Below are 15476 nucleotides of genomic sequence, written 5' to 3'. Positions count from 1 at the left end.
GGTTATTTGGGTATCCGAACACCCATTTAAAAAAATTAAAATTCACAATTATTTGCTAGGTATAGGATTCGAACCCAGCTGGTCTCCAAGAAATATAAAGAGCAAGTTATCCACTAAATCAAAGTTAATTCTTATACTTTAAATATAACATAATTTTATTTTAGTTAAAATTCGATTTTTTAAATTTTTAAATAATTATTAGAATTTAAATATATATATAATAAATTATTAATTAAATATTTTTCGATTATTAAGGTTAACCAATACCCGAAATTTCTAAGAAATTGATAACCGAACCCGAACCAATACCTATAATTTTTTATTATTGAATACTCAAATCCGAAAATTTCGATTCGATTAATAAATTATCCAAAATCTAATAACTAATTAGACAGCCCTAGATGTGGATGCTCATAGATGTTTTGGATTTCGCTTAAAAAAAAGTTTTGTATGCGAGCCCAAAGGATAGGGGCCAAAAAGTATCTTTCAAAATTCGAGTAAGATATTGTATAAATTTAAAAAATCAAGTTGAAATTCTGATACAACCTTTTATTTACGTCAACTTTAATTGGTCAAAAAATTGACGTTGTTATTAAGTTAAATGTAGATAAATACAAATTATATTTACTTTTTTTTTTTTTTGATCGGGCAAAGTCATGTTAGATGTTAGTAATTAGTTCCCCATCCACTCCAAGAACCACCTTATCTCTCCATTCACCAAATCCACCTTATATCTCCAATTGGTTCCACCTTATATCTCCAATCTCCAATTCGCTCCCAAGAGGGATCGAACCCGGGTCACTTCACTTAAGTGAGGACCTGGTGGCCAGTGGGCTAAGCCCCCTGGTTACAAATTATATTTACTATTTTTCAAATTCGAGCTAGAAATCAATACAGGTCAAGTAATGTACCTTTAGAAAATCTTTATATATATAAAAAGCAAAGTAAATATAATTTAATACAATTGCAAGGATATAATTGGAATTAGAAAAATATACATCCACTACTCTAAATCTAATACTAACTGCCGAAAATAATGGGAAAAAAAAAACTGAATAAAATTTATTTCTACCCAATTTGTTCGCTATCATTTAAAACTGACTTAAATGTCTTTTTATTTATATATTTTTATCTAAAGACCGAACGTGTTTAAACTTTTCTGTAAACCTTTTTTTCTTCTTATTTTGTCTTATTTTTTTCTTCTGATATTTTGATTATATTTTCGATGAACGAAGTAAGTATATTATATGTGTAGTTCGTAATCACCGCGCATTGTGCGGGAAATACACTAGTATAGTTAAAATATAAATTCACGATGCTGTTATTCTATCAATTTTGCCAACTTATGGTTTACATTTTTTGTTGATGGAGGTTATGGAATACTCGAGCTTAATATTTGGTGGATTTGACCCTTGTGATTTAAGATTTAGTATGTGACGAATCATTTAGGCAAAACAAACTCCATAAATTGTCTTAGAAATCAATCAAAGCCAAAAATTCATGTGGTGTCCTGTCATTTAGCTAATGCAGTTATTATTTTTGTCTTAATATCTGTCACAACGCTAATTAGTAATTAATTAACTTCGTATATGGATAGATGATATTAAATGCATGCGTATTAATTTGGCCTATCCGTAGTGGATCAATAAATTACTTACATGTGGCTTATAATCATTAATATTAATGAGCATTAATGAACGTGTTTCATTTTAAAAATGAAAATAAAATTCGAAATCAACGTTTCGAGCAAATGAATTTAGTGGGCCAGTTTAGATTATATTTTTATTTTTATTTTTACGAATGGTAATCTAATAGAATACACAAAGAATTTTTTTTAAAGGAAAAAAAATGGTTAAACAAACAAAAAGCTAAACACTTTATTTTAATGAACAAAAGTCATATCACATAGTAGATGTTTTATTTATATATTTAATAATATAAAATTAATTTTGTTCGCGTTAAATCTGTGTAGGAGTATTACATTTTTGATTGGATACAATCCCTTGTTGTAAATTTGTAATGGACGATTTGTACTTTTCATATCAAAATCTTAAATATGAAAATTGAGAATATATATATATATATATATATATATATATATATATATATATATATATATATATATATAGGGAGAAGATCTATGGACAATGCTAAATATTTTGAGAATAGAGAATGCATTCGAATAAGTCTATAATTTCGATGAATAAATCAATGTATCGGATGAATAAAATTTTTGGTCTGGATTCGAATCCTGATAGGGGCGAGATTTTCACTATTTTTATCGTATTTACTGAATACATATGTTCATTAATTATATTGATCTATTCGTAAAATTTATAGATTTATTCGTTATTATTCATTCTCCGTCGAAAAATATAATAAGCTCTCCTAACAAATTTATTTGGAGGAAAAATAAAAAAGAGTTGATAATTGCAAACATGCTTGATGTTAACGCAGTATGTCCATCATGCATGTAGGCCCATAATTAATCCCCCCTTTTTTTCTTTTTCCAATATTCGAATTTGTTTTCGAGCAGCGTAGATAAACACTTCAATTTTCTTCAGCCAATCGAAAAACCCTAATTTTTCATTTCAACTCAAAAAAACGGAAAATTAACCTGTCCAATCATCTTCAGCCATAAAATCTCAACAACAATCCTTCTCTGCTCAGCTCAGCCAACACATTTTTTTTTATGATTTGAGAGTTCCCCGATAATGGCGGATGTGGCGAGATCGGCGGGGACGGTGAAGTGGTTCAGCGGCCAGAAGGGCTTCGGCTTCGTCTCGCCGGACGCCGGCGGCGACGATCTCTTCGTGCACCAGACCGAGATCCAAACCGAGGGTTTCCGCACGCTGCGCGAGGGCCAGCGGGTCGAGTTCGCCGTAGATTGCCGCGAGGACGGCCGGAGCAAAGCCGTCGACGTCGTGATCCTCACCAGGAATCAGAATTCCGGTGGCCGCGGCCGCGGCAGAGGTGGCGGCGGCTATGGTAGGGGCAGAGGGAGGTTCGGCGGCGGCGGAAGTGATGGAGTGGAGTGCTACAATTGTGGCAGGATCGGCCACTTGGCTAGAGAGTGCTATCGAGGCGGCGGCGGTGATGGTGGTGGTGGTGAGGGGGGAGGAGATGGTGGTTACCGCAGCTATGGACACGGCGGTGGTGATCGGGGAGGAGATAGTGGTTATCGTGGCTATGGACGCCGTGGTGGTCGCGGTAGCGGCGGCAGAGGTCGCGGCGGCGGCGGTGGGAGAGAGTGTTACAATTGTGGTGAAGAGGGGCATTTTGCTAGAGATTGCCCAATTGAGCAAAATTGAGTATTTTTTTAAGTAAGCTATGTTTGCTTACATAAATATTTTAATTTGATTTGGATTTTATTTTTCTTTCTAATTTCTTGTTATTCCAATGTACTTTCATCTCAATTCTATACACACTACTATTTTTTTTTAATCCTTATTTTCGTGTTAGTATTCATGAATTCCGCTGCAAAAACCCAAATCTGAAATAAAAACAACACAAATCAAATACTCTCTGTTACTAATATAGATGCAACAAGAAACAAATTTACATCATAGCAATCAAAGTAATAAATATTACCCAAATATAAATATGTATGTATATATTTCATCTTGGACCAGAAATTTGGTGAGATGAGATAAAAGAAAAACCAGCATTAGACAGACTCATATTGCTACATTGTGAAGCATTTGCATCTGGAAACACCATGACTTCACTAAGCCCTCCGGTCTCCTCCGCAACGGAGGCCTCCACAAACCTCCGCCCGTAAAATCGCAAAAAGTTGAGCGCCTCGATTCTCAAGGCGCCCAACGGAACTTTCCCTTCCAGCATACCAACCACGCTCGTCATGGACGGCCTGAGCCCTGGCTCCTCCTGGACACAACACAACGCCACGCGTACCAGCTTCTCCACATCCTGGGTCGTCACTCTGCCAGCTAGTCTCGGGTCAACGAGCTCCAGGTACCTCCCCTGCTCGTGCATCTCCAATGCATAAAGCGGGAAGTAAACGAGCTCGTGCCCTGCTGAAGTTTGGGACGTTCCTTGGGACGAGGCGTTGTCATCGTCAAGGAGGCTATGGCTCCTCGCCCTTGTCATGCAGTTCTTCCTTCCGCTGACAATCTCTAGCAACACCATCCCGAAACTATACACGTCAGTCTTGTCCGAGACTGCGGAGCTCGTGAGCCACTCGGGAGCCAAATACCCCCTGGTGCCTCTCATGGTCGTGAAGATACTGGAGTCTTCACGACTGAGAAGCTTGGCAAGACCAAAATCAGACAGTTTCACCTGATTTTGGTCTTGCAAGAGTATGTTCTCTGGTTTCACATCACAATGTATGATCTTGTGCTCACACCCGCTATGCAAGTAGGCAAGCCCCCGAGCGGCCCCGAGGGCAACCTCGACCCGCTCCTCCCACTCGAGGGGCGGACAGCCACCCCCGAACAGGCTCTTATCGAGCGAGCCCCGGTTCATGTACTCATACACCAAGAGCCATTGCCTCCTTTGAGCACAATAGCCTCTCAACTTCACCAGATTGAGATGATGAACGCTTCCAATTACGGCAATCTCAGTGCAGAAGTCACTCTTGCCTCTCACTCCCAAATCAGTAATCCTCTTAACTGCAACAAGTGACTTATCTTGAAGCATACCTTTGTATACGGTTCCAAACCCTCCGGTTCCGATCTTTGTCTTGAAATTCTCCGTTGCTCGTTCAAGCTCTGCGTAGTCGAACCTCTGGGGCAAGCCGGGGATGGAGAATTCGAGATCATCAAAAGACATCGACTTGGAGTAGGTCTTTGGCTTCTCGAATTCGATCTCGGGTTTATTATACTTTCTCCATAGGAGAATTGCAATAGCAAGCAAAACAATGAGTCCACTCGTAGGTAGTAGCACCACCGCAACTATAGGTAGCCCAGCTGCCTCTTCATCGTTCAAACCATCAAAACCCGACAGTGGAGATCTCACGGCGGCCTTGATGAACCCTAGCCGGCTGCTTGACGCCCTCATCATGACCGATCCAACCGCGTTTTCAAGCATGTAACATGAGCTAGACGAGTTGTCGTAGAAGAATCCTAGGCAGGAACAATCACGCGAACACAAGTCTTGACACTGTGACACGTTCACCCCGTAATCGTCAGGCCGAGCGAAGTCATTGGCGAAGTAATCTATACCGCGGCCGAGCTGCAAGTAAGACAGTTGATTCGAAGAATTGGAGCTCTCGGATTGATCAGAGTGACTGCAGGAAACAGGTAGGGAGTAGTGAGTGCCCTCAGATGGGACACAGGCGGTCGAGTTGTTTGGATTCGCTCGAAAGCCTACGGGGCAGCTGCAGGCATGATTGTCTGCAGATGCCCCGCGGCTACATAATCCAATCTTCCCACAAATGAGTGGCACGCGGCACTCATCAACAGGCATGGTGAAATCCTGCTTTCGAATAGCTCCCGAGTAGCTGGTGATGGTAAATTGGCCAGACTGGTCAATCTTGGCCAGCCTGAAGCCAGATACTGGCAGGTTTAGCCTAGCCACGACGGATGATCCTCCGTCGTAGCCAAGCAGATACAGACCTGACTGGTTCATCTCGAGGAAGCCGACAGGCGAGAACGAGTTCACATACACCGAGACGTCCATCGACATCTTCCAGTACGTTAGGTTCCTCCACTGCAGAACGGCGTCAGAAGCCGTCAGAACGAGTCTGTACTCGCCTGACGAGAGATCGCCAGGCGAGACAGAACTCGAGAGAGGCGTGCCTGCATGCAGCCTCTGTCCCATCACGAGCGTGTCTGTGGGATTGCGGAAGCTCTCCCATAGAGACGCGTTGCGCTGGTCTAGAAGGACGAGGTTTCCGGTGTCCGTCAGCTGCAAGGCGGAGACTGGGGACCGGAAGGGGGGAGTGGACCATTTGAGGCTCCCTCCTCCTCCCTCGTCGGTTATGGCGATGCCGTCGCTGGTGAGGGTCATGCTCCCTGACTTCGAGAGAGGCGCGTCGCGGTTGGCGGACCACGTGACGGCGTTGGACTCGGCGTGGATGACGCAGAGGTAGAAGCGGAGCTGCTGCGCGCTGGGGTTGAACATGGCGGCCTTGAACGCTCCATTGCTTGAGATCAAGAACGCGCCGGAGTTGTCCACGAATTTGAGATTTGTTGCTGTGAAATTTGGATATAAGAATTCTGTGAAGAGAGCAGCGGATGCGAGAGAGAGATGAAGAGAGAGGATGGTGATGAGAGAGAAACACAACAAGAAATCCATAGTATTGAATCAAATGAAAGAAGGTGTTTGTAACTTTGGAATTGATCTGCTCCGATGCAGATGCATCAGCATCAGCCGGAGTTGACTAATGAAAAATCATTTATTCATTCTGTATCTGATCAAATCTGAATATAAATTATATAATAAATGGAATTTCGGCGAGAAGGTGACGCAAAACGTGCTTTAACTAATTTAATCAAGAAAAACTGCAACATGTCATGAGAGAGAGTGATAGGCAGTATTAATAGTATTTATGCAACCGCCTGTTCAGACAGGAAGCGCTTACTTTGAATTGTATGCATCACTTTGAATTAAGAGAGAGAGGAGAGAGATGGTTGATCATATATAAACAATGGTGCAAATAAAAAAAAGAATCCCAGTTCGGTGAGACAAAACATCGAACAGGTAAAGGGCATGAATAATACCTGTCGAGTTGTTGCGTTACTGTAAACGCTGGCCTTTCCCGAATTGAATAAACAAGAGGAATAATAGGAAATTGTGGCGTTGCGGCATGAGATATTGTTTTAAATAATAAATATATAGATAATAATGGAAGAAATACATGAAATAAGAATAACTGTTGCTACAATTTTTTCAACAAAAAAAAAAGAGAGAGAGAGAATAATTGCTACAAATATAATCGAATGTGCTTGGGAAATACCATCATCAATTTGTTTACGTAAGATTTTGAATTTTTCGGAAACCCCAAAATATTCGTGGAGCTATAATATAATGGGATTATTACATAGCTAAGATAATTATTGAGAAAATAATATAGATGTAATTTAAATTACATTAATTATTAAAATATTATATCTCATAATTATTTATCGCGCCATTAATTAAATCAAATATAATAGGCAAATCAAATTTGGTTTTGAGATAATATGCCAAATCAAAACTTGTGATAAGCCAACTTTTATTATATGTTTGAAGAATTTTAGATGCCAAAAACCTTTAGGTACAACTTTTATATATGTATTGTATGACAACTTTTATTTTTTACGAGTATAGTTAATTTCACAGTTAATTTTATTAGGGGTTGATTATCTTGAAAATCACAATTTAAAATGAGAACTGAGAATAATGCACTGATGTATACAAATGATTGTATTCGCTGTGAAATTAACTACACTTGTAGAAAATAAAGAAAAAAAAAATGAAATTTTCGCTTTCTCTAAAATTCAGACCTAAGTATTGCATCAATTGTAAATTTTCATGATCGAAAAGTCATTATTCTAAATAAAAAATTTCATTTGAACCTTTCTCACTTTTATCATATGCAACATTGCATGTACAAAATGAACTATTTTTCAATAGAAATTTGATAAGATCTTTAGAATGATTTAGTTGCAGAGTAGGCAAACGAATTGGGTCCATTTACTTTGATGGAAAATGAGAGAATGCATATATTTTCACCATTAATTTTTACATGCATGTTTATTATGATAGAAAATTTTCTTCGGGCATAGTGAAATATTTTCTCGAACAGTTCCTGTTCACTCATTTTCTTTCCAATGTTGAATAATACTGTATATGTTATCTTTGGATAGTGGTGTTAAAATATTTTCCAACAAGTGTGAAAATAATTTGTCCTCTCCTTTCCAACAAAGATGAATGAGATAGTGGCTCATTCATCTTTTGAAAGTGCTCTGCACTGTTCATCTTTTGAAAAATGGGATGCGTGCGTGACTTTAAGGAGGCGTGAGTGACTTTGCGCCATCTCCGCCGCGCCCATACGGAGGAGCCAAAAAGGGGATCCCCACCCCTCCTCCTCCGGTCACACCACGGCACGTCGGCAGCAGCCTTCTCCTCCCGCAGCCGCTGATCGACTCGTTCCTCCGGCAGTACACACCACGGCACGTCAGCAGCAGCCTCAGCGCCGCCTCCTCCGCATGCCGTGGTTCACCTGGGCAAGGATGAGAGAGGCTTTCAGCCGAGACCCCACGACCGGCCGTTGACCGACCGAGCAGCCGCCGTACCGCTGCCATCTGGGCGGAAGGCCGTTTCAGCGAGACTCTACCGCTGCTCGCCTCCGCCGACAGCCGTGCCCCTGCTCGCCTCCGCCGTTGGAGGAATCAACACGCCGCAACCAGCTGTTAGACGCTGCTCGCTCGGAAATCTCTTGCCGCCGCCGCCGCTTCTGCAATCATGTCAACGGGTGGGCTTAACCTACCGGTTGTCTCCAACAATTTTACTCATAATTCTTCCCTGCCACACAAGAAAAATCCTAGCCCATCGGGACGAATTGCTACTGTGTCAAGCTCTCTTCTGCCAGAGGCATCTCAGCTGCACCGGAACCCTAGCCCGCCTATGGGGTTGGCGGGATCTGTTCAGCCTGCGTCACACCAGTTTCATGTAGATGGCTCGTCTGCTGATCAGCGCAGTCGAAACATGGCTCCTAATGCCAATCTTCCAGGGAATAATTCTTATATTGTGCCAGCAAATAACCGCTCCCAACAGAAGACGGCTGAGACGACTCTTGTCAAATCATATGTCGATATTACTGCGAATCGGACGCCGCGTCGTCCGGATGTTGCTGCACATCATTATCATGCTCTACGCCCTACAAAAGAAGGTGATCACTACTGTTTCAAGATGCCTACAGAGCTTCATTTGAAACAGATTTCTGACCTTAATCATGCTTTGACGGGAAGGTTGTTGTTAAACAAAGGGGAGAAGCCCAAGCCTGCGTTGATGATTAAAAATGAGCTTCATAACATGTGGAATATAAGTTCGCCTTGGCAACTCATTCCTTTGGGTAAAGGATACTATACCATAGTCTTCCAGAACGCAGCGGATAAACAACGAGCTAAAGCCAAGTTGATTTGGGAAGTTTTTAATGGACATCTCCGCCTTCGCGAGTGGGTGAAGAACTTTGATCCGTTTAAAGAACTCTCGTCGTTGGCAAACGTTTGGATTCGTATACATTATTTGCCTATCGAATATTGGCATGCGGAGGTGCTGGCTGGAATTGCACGTTTCGTGGGCCATCCGCTGAAGATTGATGGTGCTTCGATTACTCGAGATTTCGGACAGTTCGCGCGTGTTCTTGTGGAGTTAGATATGTCCAAATCTCTCCCTACCACGCTTCTTTTTGATGGGGGTGACTATTCTTTTCATGTTGAGTTTACTTACGAGTACTTACCGTATTATTGTTCCAAATGTAAGATTACGGGGCATTCTCCCGATAAGTGTCGTAAAACTAATCCGCCAGTGGAGGCTACTATGAAGCAGGCTGGAAAACAACAAGCAATGGCGAAACAATGGCAGGAGGTTTCTGAGCCAGGGATTTCTTGGGGTGAATCGATTCCGGTGGGGCTACAATCTGAACAGGTGCGGGCTTCACCAGCACATGGAAATAACTTGATACGACAAGAGGTTGTCGAGGAACAGCATGCGGTGCAGCAGAAGGTCTCATCATGCGCTGCAACCCTTATTGAGAATAGGTTTGCTGCTTTACAGTCGAATGTTATGGAGCAGGTTGTGACGTCCCATGAGGAGGTGAACGAGAGGGATGACCGTTTTTTGTCAGGGCCTGATTCGTTGGAAGTTGTGCTTGTCCCGGTAACTTCGGAGCATCAACTGGATGGCAACGATGAGGATGTGGATGAGGAAATAGAGATGGAGACGCCGAATGGAGTCGTGAATCTTGCGAAGAATGTGGCAGCTGCTGCAGAGGAGGGCAATAGCTTGCGAAATGAAACTTTGGCGCTTAAGGATGCAGTGGCGGAGCAGCAGTCGGAGGTTGGGACAGATGGTTTTGTGAGTGAGCAGGTTCATTATTCGATTCAAAAGGAGGTTGTTGGAGATAAGCAGTCCAATCCTACTCCGGAGGATATTGCTAGTCGTATAAATCGGTTAGAGGACCAGGTTAATCAAGAGATGTTATTGCCCTCGGAGCCGAAGCGCGGACGTGGCCGTCCAAAAGGCTCGGGAAAAGGAAGGGAGCTTGTACATGCAGTTCCGACTAATAGCGTTAAAAACCGCCTAAGAAATGCGGAGGGTATTGGATTTCAGCAGAACAACTTCGTGGTTGATCATAGTAGCAGCAACGCGATGCGTACTATGAACAATATTCCGAACATCCGTTGGTCGGATGTAATAGACATGGAAAATGATCGCAACAAGGATGATTATCATTCCAATATTCCGAACATCCGTTGGTCGGATGTAATAGACATGGAAAATGATCGCAACAAGGATGATTATCATTCCAATATGGATTTTACTTTTTGATTGTTGGTTTTTGCGGTAACGTTTAGACTTTTCTGCGCGTTGTTGTTTTTGTTTTTCGGACTCTTTTAGAGTCTCTGTTCCTTGCTTGCGTCTTGTGCATTCAAGGGTTTTTATTTCTTCTTTTTATATTAAACTTCCAATTCAGCAGATAAATGTAGTATGATATATATATATATATATATATATATATATATATATATATATATATATATAGGGAGAGGTTCAAATAAGAACCACTAAATAAAATTAGAACAGAGAACCATTTTAAACCATTCGATCATCAAGATCTACGGTGGATGCATCATCTTGGTGGATGAATGCAGATCCTGGGTTCGAATCCTGAAGGGAGCAAAAAATTTATTATTTTCGGATGCATTAAATTTAATAGCGAATGCATTAATTTATATAGTAGATGCATTGATTTTAATGGTTCTTATGTTCTCACGATAAGTGTGGTTCTCACTATAACCGCACCCTATATATATATATATATATATATAGGGAGAGGTTCAAAAAAGAACCATAAATAAAAGAAGACCGAAGAACCATTTTCAGCCATTCGATCATCAAGATCTACGGTGGATGCATCATCTTGTTGGATGAATGCAGATCCTGGGTTCGAATCCTGAAGGGAGCATTTATTTTTTATTTTTTTAGTGCATTAATTTTAACAGCGAATGCATTAATTTTTACAGTGGATGCATTAGATTTGATGGTTCTCCCGTTCTCACAAATAATGTAGTTCTCTCTAGAACCACACCCTATATATATATATATATATATATATATTATTTTTCGTCTCTAGCCACTAAACATATGATAAAAGGAAAGGAAAAAAAATACTCATATTTTCTCAATTTTTCTTATCCATTATTTTTTAGTGAAAAATTTACAACCAAAATAAACGCACAAAATCAAAAAATTATTATTAGCACTCTATGGACGATGGTAGGAAGCCAAGCTAGGATAATCCATCGCATCATTGTGCAACATCATCTATATATGTATTAATGGATGATTGTCACGTGTCACAAAACTTTAGGTGCATGTTTGTTTGGCTCGGATTCTGTCTTGAGAAAGTAATTTAATTTCAAAATATTAAATTTCTGTGTTTGGTTAAATTTTTATCAAACAGAGAAAGTAATAAGAATCCTGAAAACAAGGAAAGTAGTGCAACTTTCCAGGATTCTTATTCCTGACTTTTTTTAGGTATTTTTTTCCTCATTCTCAGGATTCTTACTTACATATATATTCAATATTATTTGTATTATTTTATAAAATGAAAACTATTATTATTATTATTATTATTATTATTATTATTATTATTTAATTGATTAATTAGTTCATAATTTATTTTAAGCAAATTATAATTTAATTCTTTGAACTATGAATCATACTTTATTATGAAAATCTTAATTTATTTTTTTAAAACTATAAATCATATTTTATGTTGTACATTATTATTATTATTAGTACTATTATTATTATTATTATTATTATTATTATTATTATTATTTAAGAAAAAATTGAATTTAATTTTAGAATTATAAATCATATAATTAACCTTAATAATGTACTTTGTTGTTACAATAAAATTAATTAGAGAAATTTATTATGAAGATTAAATTACAATTTAATTCTTATATATATATTGATTAATTATATTTATTTAATGATACAAATCCAGAATCCTAACAATTTGTTTTGATATTTGCAAACATTGGATAATGAATCTATTAGGATTCATTTTCCACGGAATCATTTTTCTGGGAATAACAATCTCAATTCACATTACTTTCCTGACAAACAAACATGCCCTAGATCTCTTCCAAAATTTTGTTGATGGAATTTCTTGATTACTATACACGTAAAAAAAATCTTATCATTTCGTAAATTAGCTGAAGACGAAATATTGTACAATAATTTAATAGAGGATTCGAGTCAACATAAAACACACACTCAAATAACGGCTGTAAGTTTTAAAATTGTCGCAAGGTTTGGTTCAAAATTAATTTTCTCACCACGCAAACGAAATAGAAAATGTTGTACGATGATGCAATATTGTAATAGAGGATTCGAGTTGCAATAAAACACACACTTGAAAAGCGGGTGCAAGTTTCTCAAAATTGCCGCAAGGTTTGGTAAGGGAACTATCTACACAATACTGGAGTATTTGTTATGAAAAAGCTTTGTGGTTACTTGAGCTTAAAGAAGGCACATGTCCAAACCCAACACAAAAACAGTTGCTTATTACGTTTTTATGTCTTCAAAATTGATTAAGACATGCGCATGCTCTCTATAAATAACCACCAATCTCACTATTGAATTTCATATCTCATCATTTGTTCTCTCTCGCTCTACACATTTTTTTTTCAAGGTTTTCTTATTCTCGTTATCATAATTAACTAATTAGGAGCTTATATACATGCATGTTCTTTTTCTCGGTATATATGATATATGCTCTCAAATTTAATTATAGAATTATTTGGTCTTGTATTTGTGTATAGAGATTAATGACAAGGAAATTCAATAGAGAAAAACATTATATTCTTGTTTATCATAGTGTACTTATAATTAAATAACGATTATTCGTGAAATTCTAACTAAGTTCACATATATATAATTTTCAGGCAATTCAATCAAATTTAGGGCAAACATGAAGCCTATGATTCTTGGATTGGTGACCCTTCTCCTAATTCTGACGACCGCATTCGCAGTTGAGGATGTCGGTGGGTCGAGCTTCTGCGACTCGAAGTGCAATGTACGGTGCTCGAAGGCCGGGCGACGCGACCGTTGCCTCAAGTACTGCGGGATATGTTGTGAGAAGTGCAATTGTGTGCCGTCGGGAACTTATGGGAACAAAGACGAGTGCCCTTGTTATAGGGACATGAAAAACTCTAAGGGCAACCCTAAGTGCCCTTAAGTCCTCATGCATCTACCAGTTCTCCTTTATTTATACTATGTTTGCATTGTATGTGTAAAATAAATGTTGGATGATGGAAATTATTGGCCTATAGTGCCTAAATTATGTATAAGAATAAGTTTTTGTAGACATTAAATGAAAATAATAAATAGTACTCCCTCCGTCCCATTATAAGTGGTCTGTATTTCATTTTGGGACGTACCACTATAAGTGGTCTGTTTCCATAGATGAAAAAATTTAACCCTTAAAAAAGTGTAGGTCCTACCACTTTTAACCAATTTACACTTTCTCCTTAATTCTCGTGCCGAAAAGTTTTGAGCTACTTATTGTGGGGGATGAATCCAACAATCACGGAAGTGACGTCAGTCACGTCATGATCGACGGGCACTAGCAACCTGAGACCACAAGTAACGTTAAAGCCCTCCGAAGAGCACCGGTGAGGGTGTCGATGGAAGGGCCTCCGACGCTCAAGTTAGTAAACAATAATAATAAAAATCGTATTGAAAGCAATTGAAAGTAAATGAAATAGTGAATCGAATCGATTTGGTTGACGGAGTTGGAGCTGATTGAGCAATGAGCGAGGGCCGTTGGGTCGTCCCGGTTGATCTGATCACCGGAGAACCTAAGGCTGGAAGCGTGGAGGCAGAAGAGTGCTAGACAATGTGTTTAGAATGGGAATGATCGTAAGTATCAGTATGAATGTAAATGACGACGTCCCCCTACATTGTGTTAATGAAGTAGTATATATAGGTATGGGCCTGACGGCTAGGGTTTTGCTGGCACGTCCCCTTAAACCCTGGTCGTTCCGATATTTGGGGGATCGTATCCCTGACCTCGTTTCTTTCTTTCTCTCCAAGTCGCTGCCCTTCTAGGGTTTGTTGGAATGTTCTTTGAAACCCTAGCGGCTCCGAATTTTTAGGAAATGATCTTCCGCGACTTTCGTTTGACCTAGTCACCCACGTTTGACTAGGTTTTCGTAAGCGTATAATTCCGTTTGTTTGCTTTCGTGTTGAGATGTTTACTATGGCGCCGCTGCCAGGACGGAGGGGTCACGCCTCTGCCCGAGCAGAGAGATCATGCCGCTGTCAGAGCAGAGGGGTCGCTCCTCTACCAGAGCAGAGGAATCGCTGATTCCTCTGGCGAGGACTTCGCTGATTCCTCTGGCGAGGCGCCAGAGGAATCGCGGCGAGCAGGGAGGTCGCCCCGAGCAGAGGAATCACGGCGAGCAGAAAAGTCGCCCCGAGCAGAGAATTCGCTGATCCCTCTGGCGAGGGTTTCGCTGACTCTGACGAGGACTTCGCTGATTCCTCTGGCGAGGCGCCAGAGGAATAGTGGCGAGCAGGGAGGTCGCCCCGAGCAGAGGAATCGCGGCGAGCAGGGAAGTCACCCCGAGCAGAGAATTCGCTAGTCCCTCTAGCGAGGGTTCCGCTGACTTCTGGTCAGTCGGATTTTATCCACTACAGTTTGTCCCCCACTCCATAGTTCGAATTTTTTCTAACTATGGAGTGCAATTTAACTTGTATAGAGTGCGCATAGTGAGCAGGGCGTTGCCCTTTTCTTTGATTCTCGGCAGTTCGCATGAAATAGGTGAGCCGGAAAAACATGGTATTAAATGGTCGGGGTGACATAACACTGGGCGTCCTAGAACCGCGGCACTTTTAAAGGCCCAAAATGTATCCAATGGCGCTGGATGTTACGGTGGCGATGAATCATAAATGAATAGATATAGAATCAATTGGTGAATTATTGTTGAACCGCGAATTGTACCTAGTGTTTGATTGGAAAGGTGATAGAGGGTAATTGGATTGTTGAGAGCACGAGAGTAAATTGTTGTAGTGTTGCAAGCAAAGATAGCGTAGGTTTCAGATTACGCGTACATGGCTATTTATAAACCCATGCTGGTTTTAAGATAGTAAATTCGTAGCTAAAACATGCGCCTCGCGTGATCGAAGGCATAAGAGTAAATTTTCCCCTAGGCGGGAGATTTCCCCGCTCTTTTGGTGATTTTTCCGGCGAAGGCCGTTTCTCTGACACGAGCCATTCCTCTGGCGAGTGCGAT

At 40.3% G+C, this 15476-nt stretch overlaps 3 protein-coding genes across 5 annotated transcripts; 2 read left to right on the top strand and 1 right to left on the bottom strand.

Moving 5' to 3' along the window:
• The first annotated feature begins 2714 nt into the window (after nt 1-2714).
• Nucleotides 2715-3444, top strand: LOC131024273 (cold shock protein 2-like). Its single transcript, XM_057953792.1, has one exon. It carries the CDS (start codon nt 2715-2717, stop codon nt 3309-3311), a length of 597 nt encoding a protein of 198 aa, XP_057809775.1. The 3' UTR covers nt 3312-3444.
• Nucleotides 3445-3512: 68 nt separating this feature from the next.
• LOC131024256 (G-type lectin S-receptor-like serine/threonine-protein kinase At5g35370) lies at nt 3513-6902 on the bottom strand. 2 transcript variants are annotated; one of them, XM_057953786.1, is made up of 2 exons: nt 6681-6902; nt 3513-6152 (listed from the first exon to the last, which is right to left on the bottom strand). In XM_057953786.1, the coding sequence occupies exon 2, from the start codon at nt 6079-6081 to the stop codon at nt 3619-3621; it is 2463 nt and encodes an 820-aa protein (XP_057809769.1). In that variant the 5' UTR covers nt 6082-6152; nt 6681-6902; the 3' UTR covers nt 3513-3618. The 2 variants fall into 2 exon arrangements, with proteins under 2 accessions (XP_057809769.1, XP_057809762.1); XM_057953779.1 differs by having other exon boundaries at nt 3513-6885.
• Nucleotides 6903-12808: 5906 nt separating this feature from the next.
• Nucleotides 12809-13571, top strand: LOC131024243 (peamaclein). 2 transcript variants are annotated; one of them, XM_057953772.1, is made up of 2 exons: nt 12809-12871; nt 13125-13571. In XM_057953772.1, the coding sequence occupies exon 2, from the start codon at nt 13151-13153 to the stop codon at nt 13415-13417; it is 267 nt and encodes an 88-aa protein (XP_057809755.1). In that variant the 5' UTR covers nt 12809-12871; nt 13125-13150; the 3' UTR covers nt 13418-13571. The 2 variants fall into 2 exon arrangements, with proteins under 2 accessions (XP_057809755.1, XP_057809749.1); XM_057953766.1 differs by having other exon boundaries at nt 12836-12938.
• Nucleotides 13572-15476: the final 1905 nt, after the last annotated feature.

Source organism: Salvia miltiorrhiza, chromosome 1 (genome assembly GCF_028751815.1).
Source record: "Salvia miltiorrhiza cultivar Shanhuang (shh) chromosome 1, IMPLAD_Smil_shh, whole genome shotgun sequence".
In the NCBI taxonomy this organism is placed as follows: domain Eukaryota; kingdom Viridiplantae; phylum Streptophyta; class Magnoliopsida; order Lamiales; family Lamiaceae; genus Salvia; species Salvia miltiorrhiza.
Note: the sequence above shows the minus strand (reverse complement) of the source record. Positions and strands in the feature narration are given on the sequence as shown.